The sequence below is a fragment of the Amphiura filiformis genome, chromosome 17, assembly GCF_039555335.1.
Source record: "Amphiura filiformis chromosome 17, Afil_fr2py, whole genome shotgun sequence".
In the NCBI taxonomy this organism is placed as follows: Eukaryota; Metazoa; Echinodermata; class Ophiuroidea; order Amphilepidida; family Amphiuridae; genus Amphiura; species Amphiura filiformis.
In genome coordinates this window covers 43051696-43071666 of record NC_092644.1, presented here as the reverse complement: position 1 = coordinate 43071666, position 19971 = coordinate 43051696, and the positions used below count along the sequence as shown (strand labels likewise).

The following is a 19971-nucleotide window of genomic DNA, read 5'->3' as shown; positions in this document are numbered from 1 at the left end:
CATACCGATAAATGACGTGTCTGTTTTGCCCGCTTTTTTTAAGTTTGCGCTATGCGAACTAGGTAACCTTGTCAATCAAATACTTCATCTATTGTGTCCAATATTTAATCCGATAAGTGATCGATGTATATCGATAAAAATAGTTCGGCGGGATCTTGTATGTGACAAAATATTTGGCAAAAAATGTTTGCAGAAAATATTTTTCAATAACATTTTGAAAACATTTAAAAAATATTTTAGTACCGGTAGTGTGTTTCCATACAAAACGTTTTAAAATGTTTTCATGACATTTATTTAACCATAGACTTAAAGGAGTATTTCGTGATCCTAGCATCCTCTATTTATGTCATTTTTCATTAGATATCCTCGAAAAAAACCTATTCCCAAAATTTCAGTTGATTCCGATTTTGCGTTCATGAAGTTATGCATGATTATGTGTATTACACTGCTCCATAGACAATGCGTTGTAATTTCGTTCTGGTGCACCAGAACGAAATTCAAATTTCACGATATCTTTGCTGAACGAATTAATCTGCAAGAAATATTTTGTACAAAAACATTATGTAGCCAAAGGTTTCCAGTGATATAAAAATCTCAACTTTTTTTGAGAAAAGTGGGGGGATGAGGCTGTGGATCACGAAATGCCCCTTTAACCCGACATTTAATATTATTAAAACGTTTTTTCCAAAACCCAAACCCAAAAATATAGGCCTAACCTAAAACGTTTTAAAAACGTTTTGTGTTTGCCGGGATGGCCTTTCAGACCTTCACATTAAAATGTAAATTACTTAATACTTAGCTTTATATTATAAAAGGTCAATGATTTAACATAAAAGTTATTATTATCATCATTATTTATAACATTGTGACGATTTTTCATTATTATTATGTAACGGGCGAAATTAGTACACAGAATCGTATCCATTTTATATTTCACACGTTGGTTGTTCTTTATTGATGCGGTGGTGGTTACAACAAAACAAAACAAAAACCCTGTAAAACAGATCAAACAAATGAATACAAATTAAGTAGATTATGCTTTAAAAACAATGTTGTAGTGATACTTTTCAATGTTTAAACCAATTAACTCAAACTCATAGTAGACAAATGTTCATTATTTGTTAAACAGCAAGGATAAATCCTAATTTGTAATGTTGACAATATATTTAGTTTGTTTGATAATTAGTCCAGTTCTAAAAATGAGTTGTTTGGAAAAGTGAAAATATTCAAAACAATAACATTATTTTTAATCTGCATAACACATATAATTTCCCTTTTAGTTTAATCAATTTCTCTTTCTGAATTATTATTGTAAGGGACATGACTATCTCTTCCCATAGAGAAGTACAGTAAAACTCTTAAATGCAAATCCTCCTTTCAAACTCCACTCTCTTTTCATCAGAGTTGGCCAATGTTTGTACAAGAATGACCAAATTCAAAAGGCTAAAATTCCTAAATCTTGACATAATAGACCTATTATGCTAATTTATCTTACTCAGAAGATCTGCTGGTTTGGGTCAGGGTGTATATTGAGCTACGGTTCGTTGGTTTCAGGCCCAATTCAGTATTTGGGAACATAATAATGATGGTAAACAACTGGTTTAATATGCTTAAGAGCCAGTCTCCCTTATTATGTACCCAAATCAGGGGGGTTGTGATACAAAAAAAATAGAATTTTCTCTAAAAAATAATTTTGGTACATATTAACACCAACAACACTAAAATATGAGCGTGCACAGCGCCCTCGTTCAGCTTTAAAAAATTCTTGAAATTTCAGCCTCTCTGAGCCTTACTTGCAAATGGTAAACTTTGGAGGTGTGTAACATCATGCGCCATCATTATCCCAACCTGCATTTGGCATTTTTTGAAGTACCAAATGGTTACATTACAAAAACCAAGAAAATAAGTTGGGATCTTGATGGCGCACAAAATCAGCAAATCCAATGATTTGATGAAAAGCGCCCTCGTGCAAACTTCAAAGCATCATAACGGGCTGCGCCATCAAGATCCCAAGTCCGAACAAGTTTGAAATTAAAGACCTCAATGGTAAGTTTCATTTTAAAACAAAAAGTTTTTGGGATTTCGATGGCGCACATAGTTAACAGAGGTCAAAGGTCAAAAATTCCTATTTTCGCACATTTTTACATGCCTGTATTATTGCGCGCCAATGTCACCCGACTCTCCGAATAGCATTTCGTCAAAGAGGAGGTTATTCTCTCACTCTGTAAGTACTGAAAAAATTAGCTTGGGATCTCTTGATCTTCATATTTTTCTGATTTTTTGAAAATGGACTTGTGAAAATGGACCTCATTGTGGAGGTCAATAATTGCCCTATTTTCCCCTCATAATGATGCGTAGCACAATGCGGGATTTTTACTGCATCACAAAAAGATGCGCCAACAAGATCCCAATTTTATTTTTCATCGTCTAGCTTCTTTGGCAACTGGTAGACAAAAAAAAGTAACAGCTACTTGGGATCAAGTGGGCGCACTAATATAAAAGAGGTCAAAGGTCAAGCTTTGTGCCAAAGTAACACATTATTTGCCTATGTGCGACGTGCAGCACAAAAGTGGAACTTTGACCCATAATAAAAATGTGCGCCAACATGATCCCATCTTATTTTTTGGATGATTGGCTAAAGGAGCTTATGTACAACTGATTGTAAGTAAAGAAAAAGTGGGATCATGTGGCGCACTAATCAATCTACTACTTGCAGGTTCGCCATTATGCACTATATGGGGAGAGCCTCGAACTGGCAGCATACATGAAAGGAAGAATTATGTAACCTTACACAGAACGTTATGACTAGTTCAATTCCCATTCATGTATGCTGCCAGTTCGAGGCTCTCCCGCACATAGTGCATAATATGAACTGCAAGTAGCTTAATAGAGGTCAAAGTTCATACTTTGTGCTGCATATGGGCAAAATATGAATTCGGCACAAAGTATGAACTTTGACCTCTATTGAGTTAGTGCGCCCACATGATCCCACTTTTTTGTTACTTGCTATTAGTTATACTAAGCCCCTCTAGCTAATCATCTAAAAAGTAAGATGGGATCTTGTTGGCGCACATTTTTATTGCTGGTTAAACTTCCACTTTTGTGCTGCACATGGGCAAAAATATGTCAATGCAGCACAGTATGAACTTTGACCTCTATTGAATTAGTGCCCTCATATGATCCCACTTTTTTCTTAACTTGCTATCAGTTATACATAAGACCCTCTAGCTAATCATCCAAAAAGTATGATGGGATCTTGTTGGCGCACATTTATATTGCTGGTCAAACTTCCACTTTCGTGCTGCACATGGGCAAAATATGTCAATTCAACATAGTATGAACTTTGACCACTATTGAATTAGTGCGCCCACATGATCCCACTTTTTATTTACTTGCTTTTAGTTATTCATACGCCCCTGTAGCCAAACATCCAAAAAGTAAGATGGGATCTTGTTGGCGCACATTTTTATTGCCGGTCAAAGTGCCACTTTTGTGCTGCACATAGGCGTAACTGACTCCAAGATGGACTTCACAAGTCTGCAATAACGGTTTTAAGCGATTTGTGTGCAATTAAGCAAATTAAAGTCACTTTATTGCCTTTGTTTCTTACTTCAATCCTCTTTCAACCGCTGTGAACCGACATTATTAATACATGATAGGGTCTAAAGTATCAATAAACGCACATAAAGAAAATAATACATTCAAAGTGATTTATAAAATGAAGTTTTGATTGCGATATCCACCAAAAGTCTAATTCTTACCTACAAATACTGAAATGTTACTTACGAATACAGCATAATACATGACATGTGTAATGAAGTGTTCCTACCAATGGAAATTAATTGTCAAAAACTTTAAGCGGTACCCCAGGACACTATTATTACCCATATACGGATTCATTCAACAATTATTTATTATGTAAAATTGCTGATTAACTACTTGTATATCAAAATGAAGTGGTCAAAATCTTGCTAAAAGCATCAAAAATTTTTTGATCTAAGGTAAGGAGAGCGAGCGTGGCCTAGCGGTTCTAAGGTAAGGAGAGGAGAGCGTGGCCTAGCGGTTAAGGCATAGGACTGTGAACCCAAGGGTCAAGGTCCGGCTCTTTGTGTCCTTGAGCAAGACACTTCACTCTACTTGCTTAGTGCTTCGGAGGGCACTTTAAGCTGTCGGTCCCGTGTACATGCATATTTTCTAACATTAATGTAGTGTGCACGTTAAAGAACGTCACAGGCTATTCGAAAAGAGCAGGGGATCATCCAGGTCATGTTGACTGTACTTCAAAATACACTCATCTACTCTAGGTTCCAGAGTAAAAAATAAGTACAGCTTGTCTGTACGCAGTGCGACAATACTCATACATATAAGGAAGAAGAAGAATAGCATTTATTCATTTGGACGTACCATCTGAAAGAGATCTAAAAACTACCATTTTATTAATTCATTACCATAATAGCCAAATTTAAACCTCTAAACTCAATATAGATATTGTTAAATCGCTCATGTTACCTACGAATACCCCGGTTTCTTCACCTTTTCATTGTATAAAGCATTAGGTGTACATGTATGCGTATAATTCCTAATATTCTTGAAAACATATATCCTACTCGTTCTTATACAATGTGTAAATTGATTCATACTCATTTGATAAATAAAATACAGAAACTGACATTAACTTCATTTTCAAAAATAAACTAGCATAAATTGACTAAGATCATATTGATCGTGTTATAAAAATAAAAACAAATATTTTCTGGTTGAGCTAGCATTTTCCTGACACCCTGTGGTCTACAACTCTACATTACACTAAAAAAAGCGTTAATGGGAATATTCCATTTGTTTTAGGTTGATTAGTATTGCGATAGTGAAAGCATCCTAGTGGTATTTGTAGGTAACATTGGGTTTTGATATCACATTTACTATCACACGTCCTGGATTTATTTTTCAAGATTAGTAATGGCACTTTTGGTTCCTATAAGGCCAATATGTCATCAATCAATGGGCAAAAGGAAAAATTGTGGAGACATTTTTATTTCGGACTTTTATTTTTGGCTTGTGGACACTTTTGGTTGGATTCGACCATATACTTTATTTTTTGTTTAGATAATCATATTATTTTTATGTATTTCTCTGCCTGTTTTAAGGTGGTACTACAGTACACCCCTTGATAAATTTGTGACTATTTTTGCATTTTTCTCAAAAATAATAAAATGGTAACAAATTTATGTATATTATAGGGGCAAGGAATCCAGTTACTACACTGGAATTTCAGTGACTGGAGACAAGCGGTACCGGTACGTCATTTATGATAAGAAAAGAGGTACATTACCTTGAATGTACCTCATTTATTAACATATATAATGAACCACTTGTCTTGAATCACTGAAATTTCAGTGAAGTAATTGGATTCCTTGCCCTAATATTCATAACTTTTGTTACCAGTGTGTAGTTATTTTTTGAGAAAAATGCAAAATTAGTCACAAAATTGATCAGGGGGTGTAGTACCACCTCAACCAAGTGCCTTTTTCAGGTTCCGCTCGTTTCAATTGTTGGCATCCTAGTAAAGAGAGATACCGTATTGATTTGAGATGGTGTTTTATAAATTGCTTTGACTGCCATATTATTATTATTTCTTCATTAATTGCTTGATTTTCAGGCATTAGCCAGCCCAGTAAGCAGGAGTGGCGTGAGATGTAAAGCAACAAGTGCAGAGACAGCAGCTGCTGGTGCTGCCAATGGGGGCTTCAACTTTGGTAAGTTATCAATTCTGAGTTTCATATCACCTGCTCGCACTAGGGATTCTTCAATTAAAATGAAAAAGCTGATTTACTTGTTTTTTATAGATTTCTGAAAATCACTTCATTGGCTCAAAGGTTACTTTACTGTGATCCCCCATCATTATGTGCAGGAACTAACTACACACATCAAGCATGGAACCATCTGTACAATTAAAATCAATATTTTGGGCCATTGTTTATGTTTGCAATTATGTAAACAATGTCAAATCTAAGCGCCCACCCAAAAGGATGTTGTTAAGCGCCCTGAGCAGTTAATGGAAAGGATACGGTAATTAATAACATTGTTTGCCAAACATTTTTCATGTTTGTTTTTAACTATTAAGGGATCGGATAGCAACATTTGCACAGTATTTTTGTGGGACCTGAAAGCACCAGACAATTGCATGGTAAAAGGAATGTCAATTTTGTTTTGTTTTTTCAATTTAAATTCGATATCAGAAGGACATTCCTCATATTCAGAATGCAATCTGGTGTGTCTGATGTGCTCTCAGGTCCCACAAAATACTGTCTGCATTCTTAAACACTTGAGAATATTCTTGCAATCTATTGGTTCTAACTTCTTACCTATGTAATATGACAAGATAGCACACACTTTAGCACATGTGTGTCAAAGCGATATACTCGTACGCGCTTATTTGAACCAATCGGAGGTGCATAACAACAACGGACTGATCAATTCTAAGCCCTAGATAATTCCTTGTAAAATGTAGGATTTAATTTGATTAAAATTTGGTATACTTCATATATTTATTTGAATTGAAGTGTTTAAGAATGAGAATGACACGCAACATCATTATTTTTGACGTAAAATAATAATGTCGCCCGTGTTATATGAGACGATAAGATGCACTCCAGGGGCTAAATATAATACCTTTATTCTCTAAACATTATACATTATTTCAGAACGTAGTGGATGCTGGATGGTAGCGCTCCCTAACTGACTTGAAAAAGATTGAATTGTTATTATATGAGTTCTAACTAGTTGGAATTTAGTACCTTCAACTGAAATGGTAGCTCCTTTTGATGACTGTCTGTCATCATGTTTAGAAAGTAACCACTGTGCCCTTGGTCTAATTCAATTATGTTTACTGTAAACACATTGTTCATGTATTATACTGTACTTTCATGGTTATAGTAGCAATGCACTTCTAAGATTCAACCAATCAAGTCTTGGCTTGACTTCAGAGTGTACAAATGGGCTGGAAAAGTCATCACTGGGCCAGCAAACATGAGAGTGCCAGTGCCACAGCCTTTGTAGCTTATCCATATGGGATGTTTGCACACTGCAAGATTCTTGTAAAGGTGTTTCTTAGCAATTTATCTACTGCGTTAACTTTGCAATTAAGCAGGAATCAACTTTGATTCGCATAAAAATCCTTATAAGATTCTTAACCCTTTGAACCCGACGAGCCGCCATAGTGGCTCACGGTAACCTGTACCGTAGTCCCGACGAGCCACTATAGAGGCTTCTACCATGGTGTGTCAAAACCCAAGAGTCGCTAAAGCGGCTCACGTAACATCAATTGCGATATGTTTTGTTTACATCGGAATCCTTTGGCTATCTGGGAGACCGGGATTCAGGGGTCGGAGACCTTTTGTTTTGGCGTGACGGGCACAATGCTGAGGCAATTTTCAAGGTCATTAGGAAGCTCAGGGTTGGATGTACGGGACTATGTGGTAGGCCAGGGTTCAAAGGGTTAAAAAACAAATTTACATTAATATTATTATGTTATCATATAATATTGTGTGTTGTTTTGCTTACGGCAGAGATAACATCTGAACAGCAAGAGTATGTGGACGTAGCCAGGAAGTTTGCCAGAGAAGAAATTATTCCCAAGGCTGCTGAGTATGATAAATCTGGAGAGGTGGGTGTTACAGGGCAGTGTTCATTGAAATGGTGCAGATTTGTAAGACTATTCTTTCTGGATTGGCACAAATTCTTTTTAACCTAAGTACTGCTGCTTTGTTATTAGAACTCAAATTGTGTTAGCTTTGATTACTTGATACAATGGTACAAAATCAGCAGCTATAATTTCTCTCTCAAGCCACCAAGCCATTTTTGTGTCAAAAAGAAAAAACATATTTCCTGCATCCCAAAAATCATAATCCCTTTTCAATGTTACAAATGACATGACATACCCTGATTCAGCCCTCGAATTAACCCACGGCACCCATGGCATTTTGCCGTGGGTGCCCATCCCCACTGCCGTAATGCCCTGAAAATATGTCCTTTACCCAAGGCAGTCACTTGCCATGACCTCTAATGAAGTTGCCGTCTGTGCCCCAGCCCTGCCCCTTCATTATAAAATCATCTATCTATGTTTGTGTGTGTTATCTTCACTTGCCTTGGTGCCCTTCTCAAATTTTCAACAGTTGCCATGATGCCCTCTTGAAATATTACAAACTGCCGTGCTGCCTTGCCTTTTCAGTGAAAATCCAAGGCAATTTTCAACTTGCCCTAAGAAAGTTGCCGTGCCCCTTCAGATCCTTAATTCGAGGGCTGCCCTGATTATTGGGTCTGTGCAAGATTTAACTTGAGGTGTTGTGCAATTGTAAACTTTATGTGCAGTTCTTTAAATAGTTTCAAGAATATGTATGTAACAAATGTTATAATCTGGCAGCTACATCAGTTCAATATATTACCATCAATAACATCTTTGTCATATGATTTTCTTGACAGTTCCCAGCGGATATCATCAAAAAGGCATGGGATATTGGTCTCATTAACGCACATATTCCACAGGAATTTGGTATGTTAAATATGTTCAATATCGGTGATAATTGGTGCATATATGCAATGTGATTAAGCCAAGTTTGTAATTTTCAAAACCTTATAATAATAATAAATAAAAAAATGTATAAAGCGCCTTATAATGTAAAACAAACTCAAAGCGCTGAACAAGCTTAAACATGTTAAAAAACTATTAAAATATACCTTAGATTTACATGAGAACGACATATTAAACAAAATTAAAAGTCAACTACAAGATTAAAATGCACTAAATATACACTTAAATTGGTTTACGAATGAAACATTATGTTAAGGGATGAGCCTATAGGAATAACGACCAAACAAAGAAATTCTTGTTTATGCCGTAATATTGTAGTCTTTCAACCCTTTCACAACTTCAGCTGTGTAACTTACAAAAATTCCGCTAAAAAGTGGTTCTTTTAATTTTAGAAAATACATTAATAATCGCATTGGACTTTTCGTACTGATCGCATATATAGTGACCACCAGCCTATAATGTTCTAATCACACTATAGACTGGGATTACATGTGACGTCATTGCCAGGCAATTGGTCTCTATTGTTCCTTGCCCGGAAATATGCCCACGCAGTCAGGGACCGTGCTTTTAAAACGCCCGCCAGATCACAATAAGGCCATTGAACTGTGTAGTGGCCATACGTACTCGTTGAAGTATAACGGTAGCACGTTACCTTACCGACTCATTATTAATGTGTGGAAAGGGGTCAGGGACGGTATTCTGATCATTCTAATCCTTTCTTTTGAGGTCAATAGATAAAAGAAAGGCCTTGAACACAGAGTGCGGGGTTGTAGATAATATTTAATCATCAAAGCTGCTGGCATAAGAAATTTCGAGGAGGCAGCGCTTATTATTTCTTGTAAACACAATCTAATGTGGTACTCACTACATGTAGAAGGCAGGCGGGTCTGCAAATTAGTGCATGAAGCTAGTAAAGATATAGCTTCATGTTCAGTTTAATCAATTAAAATACTATGGCAGGATATCAAAAAAATCGCGAGGCATTCTTTCTTGTTTTGGACGACAAGTATTAATTTTTATATTATTATGACAAAATCCAGTCCCTTCTCAATTGAATAGGCTCCGAGATTAGACTTTCCTTTCCAAAAATAAATTATATGGCCTAGAGGACATGATATAGGCCTAATCTAAACCCATATTCGGTATCCAGAAACCTTCACAGTCCGAGCGGCGCTTGCACTCGCATCGCATTAAACTAGACAAAGTTCGCTAAACTGAGGCCTGCTTCAATTGCCAACCTTTATCGAGGGGCGAGTTTGACGTTTCATAGTCATCTATTACCTATACCATTTTTCACCCGGATGTGGCAGTGATGTCAACGCGTTGTGAACAGCTATTTCGCTCTCGCATCTTTGCGGTGTCTTTAAGCGCGTGCGTATGTACACCAGCGCCATCGAACTCCAGCGAGTGATGCTGCGCCTAATAAAATTTGTATAATGCCGCCCGGCAGAGCGTTTCAACCAATGACAAGCCTTGTCTGTGTCCGATTGTCTGCAATGCGTGTGCGCCACGCCGCTCATTGCAAGCGGCAGGGTAGTATGAAACCAGCTTTATACCGACGTGACCCCGGATGTGACGTCACTGTCACATCAGGGTGAAATGGTATTGAACAACGCAAACCAGCCAAATTTGTCATTAGTTTGAATAGCCATTAGAAAAACCGTGAATATAGTGTCAGAAAGTCTTACACACCTTAGTATAACCTTGTTGTTAGTGTGATACTGAATGCAGCGCCATATTTGGAATATATTCGTACACGGTGTGGGCAAATAGTTGGTCAAATGTAAATCATGAAAATCGCTTAATCTGAATAATACCAACCAGTAACGGACACTGAGACAACACTACGTGTGAAGTTTGAGGTAAGTAAAGCTTTTCCTTGTTATAAAAAACAAGGAAAAGGCAGTCATTTTTATCACAACGCGATATTTTAAAAAAGTACATTTTGAGAGGGCCTACGCTGGTTCTTTTGATTCTAGTTTAAAATCTGTTCATCACATGCAGTCCGATTTGGTATCTATGGTTTCATCAAAGTCTTGAGAACTAATTTGGATGGTAAGTTGGTTAACAAAAACGATACTGTTAAAAATAGCGGTATTTATGCAAGCGGCGTATCTATTGTGTAAAATGCATTGAAAATTGTCGGCTAAAGAGGGCATAAATTAAAATCGTGAAGAGTAATAGCAACAATAACTATCTACATTCCAAGCGGGAATGCTTGTCAAAAACATACCTTTTTAGGGCAATCGCTGAAACCGAAATATGAAATTCCAGGCCATCTGTAAAAAAGTGCGTGAGCAGAAATGACCATGAACTTGGGTCACCGAAACAAGTGTTTATATTGGTGTCAGGCCTTTCATAGTGATACAACAATTAGTCCCCAATAATGGCTTTCATTTGAACCGTTATTTGTTAAACTGCGATTTTTACTTTTTGAGAAATCAATGAATGTATCAAAAAACTTTTCGAAAGTCGATTTAAAATAGCCTAACCCGTTAAGAATCAATAAAAGTCAATGATATACAAATTATTTATGAACAACTTTAAAAACACAAAATTGCAGAAACAAAATTATTAGCACAGAGAAACTCCATAGCGATGCAATAGCAGCGCCAAAAGTATGGTGTGTGTAGCTAACATGAACTAAACAGGTGCGTCTTTAAGTCCTTTTTGAAGGTGTTTAAGTCCTTTATAGCACGTAATAATTATAAAAGGGGGCTATGGCTATGGCTGCAGCTTCCTTTGAAAAATGATATTAGAACCAGGTATTCATCATACCATGAACTTGGCTATACAGCTTTTGACTGCTGGTCTAAGTGCATTAAAGCACACAAACCATTTATAGGGTTGGTACTCCAAAATCGCTCAGATCTCTTAATAGAATCAAGTCACTAACTTGAAGTGCTAATGAAGCTGTAAAACATCCCTTGTATTGTGTCATGATATTTCAATGTCAGACATTAATGTTAGATGCTAAGCTCAGCTCAAACTCATGACATGTTCAGCATCAGGGTATATTAAACCCTTCCTGAAATCATATGGATAATGGGTGAACCAATGTCGACCTGTCATTCAGTGAGTCTGCAACAGCGATCGCATCTATATATAGCGACCAATTGCAGGTGCCTGGTACATGTAATATACAGTGCATGTTTAAAGCTGGTGAGACCAGGTTAAAGAATTTTGATTGTGGGAAGAACTATAGCATACCCTAACATGTACCCTAACTCTAACCTTGACCCCTGACTCTAACCCTAACCCTAATCCCAGGGTGTGATAGGTAGTTCTAGTTATACCTGATTGATTGTTATTGAATTTTCCTTACTTCTTGTCATCGCAGGTGGCCTTGATCTAGGAATCATGGATGCATGTTTGGTGACAGAAGAGATTGCCTATGGCTGTACTGGTATTGGTACGGCAATGGAGTCTAACTCATTAGGGGTAAGCTAGTATTCTGTCTCTACTCCTGGTTTTTCTGCTTGAATCAAAAAAAAGATAATTACATTAAATTGTGGTTTTTTTTAATGTGTGATATTTTCTTTTTGTTAATGGGTCCTAAAAGTAAGAAATGTGAAAATCTGCAGCAAAATGTTTGAAGCAAGTATAATAGAAATATATCCAACCTCAAAAGAACCATAAAAACGCATGCCTACATTTTCCTGCTTGTTCCCCTTTATGTTGATATAAAGATTTCAGTTGTTTCAAAAATTGCTTGCTTGTAATTTTGCATTGTAGCAAATGCCAGTGATCCTTGCTGGAAATACAGAGCAGAAGAAGAAGTACCTAGGGTGGCATATGGAGGAACCTATCATGTGTGTAAGTAATGTATTCCAATTAATCATAAAATCTCATGTCAAATTTGACAATAAAAATGTATATATAAAAGTACTTTTATTCTATCGTAATTTTAATGTCAAATTGTGTCTTTATGAGATTGGAGATTGCTAGCAAGTTTGTCATTTGTTCTCTTCATTGTCACAACTATGGTCTGCCAAATCACTGATTAGATAACATGAGATATGCAATGGAAATCACAGGTGAAGTGAAAAAATACCATACATTACTTTTGTAAATCCTCTCAAGTCAGGCCAATGATTATTTTCACAGAAATTTTATTCACAGAGACATACTGCATCCTAGAAACAAAATCACTTGTTTAGGCACTTGGGCTTAGTTAGTATTTAAGTGTCTGTCATATTAGCACCTGCCATACCTGACTTCAGGCCGCCTATTGAGAAGCGCTAAACTATATCATGTTAAAACTTTCTTATACTATATATCATGTCTGCATCAAATATATTAAATTAAGGCATTAAAACAAATAAACGTTATCCTATTCCAGGCCTACTGTGTCACAGAACCAGGAGCCGGATCAGATGTTGCTGGTCTCAAGACAACGGCAGTGAAGAAAGGTGATGACTATGTCCTGAATGGTAACAAGATGTGGATTACTAATGGAGGAAAAGCCAGCTGGTATTTTGTGTTAGCAAGAACAGATCCTGACCCTAAGGCACCTGCTACCAAGGCTTTCACTGGCTTCATTGTGGACAGAGACACTCCCGGGTTGACTCCAGGGAGAAAGGTACAGTGGAGCCCAGATTGTCATTATCATAATGGGTATACCATTTTTCACTCTCATTTCATTTGGCGCAGCTTAGAATAGCAAGTGTTCGCTCAAAGGGATGGTGTACGCCGCCACACACTTAAAGACGCCACATGGATGTGCGCTTGAAAAAGCTGCTTCAACGCGTTGACGTCACTGTCACATCAGGGTGAAAAATGGTATAGAAGAGGTTTAACTAGGCAGAGTAGAACTGTATTCTAGCAAATACAAGTATCTATGGCTGTGAATACCACTCCACTCCTATACCACTGGATGCTATTGGCCATGTAGGGATTCAATCATGTTTCACCGTTGTTCATCACCAATTAACAACAATACGTCCGCATTGTCTACATGGTTTACCTCACGCTTCCCGAGCTTGGAGCTCAGACGCGAGTTATTAATTGGTGATGAACAACGGTGAAACATGATTGAATCCCTCTCAACAATGAAAACAAGTTAAAGATCATCTAATTCACAGGATCATTTCATGAGGGATGTCCAGTTTAATCATTGCCACTTAACATTACAAGATGATCAATGATTTTTGTGTTGATTGTGTGGTACACGGGTGTAAACACATAAGTGATAAAGAATCATGCCAATTGGTTGATCAACGGTCTTGATAACAAGACGGTTGATCCATAGGTCATGGGTGCGTAGAAGGGGAGGAGAACTTAACCAGCGCGTACCTGGATCATGGAAGTACTAACAAATTTCTTTAGTTTATAACAGGCAGCCTTCCTTACTTGAACGGTGTCATCCCTAACATAAATTGCATTCTTGATGCAAGCAGCCCTTTCAAACGCCTGAATTGAGGTCTGAAATTGGCTTTATATTACTAAATCGTGTGATAATTCATGTGCCATTGTGGCAATGAAGTAACACATTACATGCCTGTGTTTTGTTAGTATTGATGAAACATTGAATCTTCTCACAGATTTGGAAGATTTGACTTAATTCATTATCAAGTATGGTACCAACTAATGAATTGTTGCTTGGGTAGATAGGAATAGCTTGACACTAGATATTACCAATTCAACTTTATCTTTTTCATCTATTATTGTACCTCAAGGAATGGAACATGGGTCAGCGTGCATCAGACACACGAGGGATCACATTTGAAGATGTCGTCGTACCCAAAGAAAATGTCCTCCTTGGTGAAGGTGCTGGATTCAAGATTGCCATGGGAGCATTCGACCAGACAAGACCACTTGTAAGTTGGTAGTATATGAGGAATGTATTTACTATAATTTGGTTCATCTCAAGTTTGATAGTAACGTATGTACATATTTCCTGTGCCGCAGTATCAAATCGCACATGTAAAGTTAAACGCCCTAAGTGTGCATGCACGCGTACATGAGCGTTTTGTTAGCACGCTTGCAGTGCAACCGCGAAGAAGCATTGACGTCACTACCAAACTTGAGGTGAACCAAATTATAACTTTGAAGTAATGGATATTGGAAAAAGGTGTAGACATGTGCACCGCATCATACAACTTAAAACCTTATTTATATGGGATGGGATTAGCTGTTACCAAATAAGGCCAGCCATGAATTTGGTCTCCACAAGAGACAATCCAATATGGGAAAATTCCCATATCATTATGCTTGAATATAATTATAATGGATTATGACATCTCCCATCTTATTTCTTTGTTTTGGATGTTAAGGGGGTACTGCACCCCTGCCCAATTTTGTGCCTATTTTTGCATTTTTCTCAAAAATTATAGCGCATTGGTGACAAATAAGATATGTATATTATAGGGGCAAGGACAACAACTACTGCACTGGAAATTTTATTTCAGCACAGACAACAGTTGTGGAGTTACAGTCAAAAATGAGGGAAAACCAATATTTGATCAATAAATCAATAACTACTTGCCTTGAGTTGCTGAATTTTCAGTGTAGTAGTTGTAGTCATTGCCCCTATAATACACATATCTTACTTGTCACCAATGTGCTATAATTTTTGAGAAAAATGCAAAAATAGGCACAAAATTGGTCAGGGGTGTAGTACCTCTTAACGGCTTTTTAAAAATATTTTTTGTTTATTTAATTGGATTTTCCTCCCATAGGTTGGAGCAGGAGCAGTAGGTTTAGCAAGGAGAGCTTTGGATGAGGCCACTAAATATTCCATGGAAAGAAAAACATTTGGCAGGTACATTTGTGAGGTAGGTAGTTTGGTTACTTGTTTATTTTAAATAACTTGACAGCATATAGATTTTTCAATTTTTACAGATGTGTTCTAAAGCTGTTGCAAAGTGCAGTCAACCTATTTCCATATATAGAGCGAGGAGGGAATTGGGTCATCAAAAGGTGCAGATCCAAGTTGAACTCAAGTTTAGAGCGTGTAAATCATGTTATTTTGAGCCTATTTTGAGCACAGTCTTATATATTCCATAGCCTGGAACATTGCTTGAATGGTTCATATGTTGCTAAGGTGGTAGTTTTAAGGATCTTTATTATTGCAAAGATTCTAAAGATTACAAATGTCTCTCAGCTAATAAACCAATATTGTGAAAATATTTAGAAAACCTGCCTTTGCATTGCTGGTGTTAAAGAGCTATTATGTGTAACAGTGGATACAGTCAGAGTTGAGTACTTGACATACAAAAACATCTGATAAGGGAGGAGTTCATACCGGGAGTTCATAATGGTCCATAGTTAATGAGCCAACCTTAAAGCAGTACTAGAAGATTTGCTGAGGAGGAAGACCTCAATTTTTTCAAAAAAATCTGTTTTACTGAATGCATGGTGTCCCTGAAAGAAATGTATTGTCAGAAACTTAATTGTTTGGTTATTTTAATGCCACAACTAAACATAACTAACTGGTGTGGTTGACAAATTAATCAGCTATCACTCACCTTTTGAATTTTGACAAATGAAAACACAGTTCATGAAATATTAGAATTATACGAAACTTCCTCATTTTCAAACCTTTCTACAGATTCAAATATCAATCGATGATCTGTATTCGAGTGTCAATCACTGCTCATCATCAGTGCATGAGGAGTCTATTGTCCTTGATATTTATTGACTCTGTGGAACGGATTGAAAATGATGTAGTTTCGTAAAGTTCTTTTATTTAAAAAACGGAGCGGTCAATTGTCAAAATGTAAAAAGTATGTGATAGCTGATTCCTCAACCACATCGGTTCTTTAGTTATGTTTTCTCTATGGGTTGAAATACCCAAAATATTCAGTTTCCGATGATACAGTTCATTTAGGAACATCCAGGATAATAGATGTATACCGTAAAGATTCGCTTAATGGCGCACTTGGGCTCCTTTGCCGTAAGGTAAATTTAATGTGCAAATAGAGAGCTCCCTCCTCTGAAATTCCAACATGAATTCATTAAGCTTCCGTGCACTTTTGCTGGTGGGAATTTTACAGGAGGCGTTTTTAGGTTGTGCCTAAAATTCCACTTATGTCAAGGAAGCCCATAGCACTATTAGTCGAACCTTTACGGTATATTGTGACAAAAAAAAGTAATATTTGTCAGAAATCTTACAATATTTGCTTTAATTTGTATGTGTAAGATACTGAGTTGTTTATTTGTGTTTGTTTCCCCAGCACCAAGGTGTAGCCTTCATGCTAGCAGACATGGCTATCGGTATCGAGGCATCACACTTGTTGACAATGCGTAGCGCCTGGGAGATTGACCAAGGACGTCGTAACACCTATTTTGCCTCCCTAGCCAAAGCCATGGCTGCTGACGTGGCCAACAAATCTGCTACAGATGCTGTGCAAATATTTGGTGGCAATGGATTCAATTCAGATTATCCAGTGGAGAAACTAATGAGAGATGCCAAGATTTATCAGGTAATGGGACATTCTATGATCATAATGTTTGTCACTAAAACAGAGGGAAATTTGAACTTACCGTATTGTTTGTAATAAACACCCTGTTGGCGTTGCAAAAAAAAAAAAAGGGGGCATTTATTAGAAGTGAATTTTCAGTGAAAAAAGCTTTAAAAGTGGCGACCAACTTCAGAAGAATCAGTCACTTTCGGGTTCAAATTCAAGATGGCGGCACACACAGAACCCCATGGAACATGATATTTTCGCGATAAATGCAACAAAATTACATCCGTAAGTCTATCATTTTGTATTGAAGATAAATGTTTTCCCCCAAAATACCTCGAACTTTTAGGTCTTTTGGGGAAAAATTGTATATCTTCAATACGAAATGTCAAAATTTTCAATAATAGTCGGCTTTTCCTCCCAGCTACATACATGTTTAGTATTGATAGATTGATAAAGTTTACTTTGAAGCCTGTTGAATGTCAAAAATATAAATTTTTAATAATTTGCTATAAAATTGGTATTATATCACAAATTTCAAAAATCTGTTACTTGTCAATATGCGGAAATATTCAGTCCCAGTATACATGTGTGTTGGAATCCATCATTAAAAAAAATCTTGACTTGATTGTTTGATATCAGGACTATTCGATATATGCAATTCGATGTGTCTGATATGCTCTCATGTCCCACAAGAAACATTGCTATCAGTTCCCTTAAGGCCAGAGTAATGGAAGACATATTCGTCCACGACCGAATTTGAGATTTTTTGATATTTATCAACACTAAGATGTATTCTTTTACTGGAAACTGATAAAATACAACTTGCTAATATTTATTCGTATTTTTGCTTGATTTATTTCACTCTTTTCAACTCTAAAAGTCACATGGCTCAAGACAGCTTAGTAAATTGGCGGAAATAATGAGTAAGACATGCGCGAATGCGCGAAATATTGTGATTACGCTGCGATTCGCATCGCGTGATCGTGGCGCAACTCTGCGTGTATGTCCAACGCAGTCAAGGCGCATCCGGTATGTTGTTAACGCCAGCTAAATGTGATGTAAACAAAACAAAAATTTGCAGTCAAAATGCCACTTAGATTTTTTAATTATTTTGAATTTTAGCGCACTGAAGTGAAAACAGACATTATAGATTCATTGGTGCAAAAAGATGCATATTTAGACCATGCACCAGATACAGCTTTTACAAGTGTGAAAGTCTTACCGTTTTAAAATTTAAGGACGTTTTGTGCATAATTTTGACATTTTTTACTAAAACATCGATTTCTCAGAGTTCACTTTTGACAATATTACGCGATTTTGTGACAAGATAACTCGAAAAATATGCAAGCAAAGGGTAAACTTTTTGCACTATCCTTTAGAGTACATCAAAGTCTAGGGAAGGTTTTTTAATTTTTTCAAAATATTTGTTTTAAACAAAAATATACACCATTATGTGCAATTTTTAGCTTAATAGAGGGACAAAATGGCTTTTTTCACATGTTTTTTTAAAAAAATAAAAAAAAGAGACAAATTTCAAAAAAATAAAAAAACCTTCCCTAAGTTCATGTCTCTTCTTCATGAAAAGCTAACTTAATTTTTTTTATTGTCACAAAAAAATTGGGGTAAAAAAGTGAATTTTTGTGATTTTTTCAAAAACTTGAGATTTTTGAACAAATCTGACGTCACCATGGGATTCCTTGACTCTTTTCCTTTCCAAAAATGTATAGTTTTATATACTTTGGACATACAATTCAGAAATAATGAAGCTCGAAACGGTCCATGTTCTCTCCCATTACTCTGCCCTTAATATGTGGTCATCCTTTACTTCTGGTACAGGAATTGACAGGATTTATCCCTTTCCAGATTGGCTTTCAGTTGTAATCCTATAAATGAGTCAAATGTAAAATGGAAATTATTTCAATTAACAGTTTGTGAGGATTACCATGATTGAAAAGAATGAGTCAATAACAGACAACTCTCCACTCTCCAATTCTAGGGTTCATACCACTAAATCCGCCTGTGAAGCGGTTTCTGGTAAAAGTTTATCACGACTATAGTCCCAACTTTGCATAAAAAATGTGCAAAATCGGTACAATATTAACAATTTTAGTGTTGCAAATTGTGTTTTGCTAGAACTTGTGAATGTGATCTCTACTAATTTGAACAGAAAACACGAAAATTTGAGTGATGTTTACGATGATGAGCGCATGAACACACGAGGTCAAAACGCGGTTAGCAGTCGGACGTAAACACGGGAAAATCGGGTCTTTTTATATAGCGCTATTTTCTCAAAAAGTAGACCTAAAATATGGTGTCATTTTCAGATATGTTATGCAGAATTTTGTTCCGATTAAGATGATATCAAATATATATTTCAAAGTAAGACGTAACTCGACTTATAGCCTAAAAGGTGACCCCTATTTTGCACGTAAAGTCTATGGAAAGCTATTTTGTGGCATGTACCCTTTAAGGAGCAATTCCATGCGTTTTCAGGCGTGTTTATCTATTTAAAATGCACGCCGAAGAAAAGAGGAGGACATCAACAAGCGCGTTCATGGGCCGCCAGGTTTTTCGCTGTATGTGCGTTTGCAGCGAATAGGCCTGCTTTTATTTCCAATTTAATAAAAGTTCGATTTTGGTAGAAGTTTGAAGCCTCTTGATATGAATAAAGAAGAGTTTCACAATATTGATCACATTGTTTATTGGTGTTTAAATTACAAAGAAGTTTTTCAATTTCATTGTTATTTTTTAACCAATTTTTGGTCATTTAAACTCAAGTTTTGGCCTTCAATTTTAATAAAATTACATAAAATATTAGATTTAAGATATTTAAGTTTCTAGTTTGCTTTATTTATACCACTGTCCAGTATTTTAAATTGTTATAACATTCAAAGTTTAATTTATATTAATATTTAATTTCAAATAGCCATTCATTACATTTGCTTTTTGGACAAAACAGGTTAAAAGTGACGC

At 36.4% G+C, this 19971-nt stretch overlaps 1 protein-coding gene across 1 annotated transcript in view; it reads left to right on the top strand.

Moving 5' to 3' along the window:
- The window catches only part of LOC140137833 (medium-chain specific acyl-CoA dehydrogenase, mitochondrial-like), a 28151-nt gene that overhangs the window by 6159 nt on the left and 2021 nt on the right, over positions 1 to 19971 (top strand). The window contains exons 2-10 of the mRNA XM_072159624.1: positions 5657 to 5753; positions 7566 to 7663; positions 8479 to 8548; positions 11928 to 12028; positions 12323 to 12403; positions 12930 to 13169; positions 14266 to 14406; positions 15268 to 15363; positions 16765 to 17013. Coding sequence (XP_072015725.1) covers positions 5657 to 5753; positions 7566 to 7663; positions 8479 to 8548; positions 11928 to 12028; positions 12323 to 12403; positions 12930 to 13169; positions 14266 to 14406; positions 15268 to 15363; positions 16765 to 17013 — 1173 coding nt within the window. The remainder of the gene's footprint in view (positions 1 to 5656; positions 5754 to 7565; positions 7664 to 8478; positions 8549 to 11927; positions 12029 to 12322; positions 12404 to 12929; positions 13170 to 14265; positions 14407 to 15267; positions 15364 to 16764; positions 17014 to 19971) is intronic.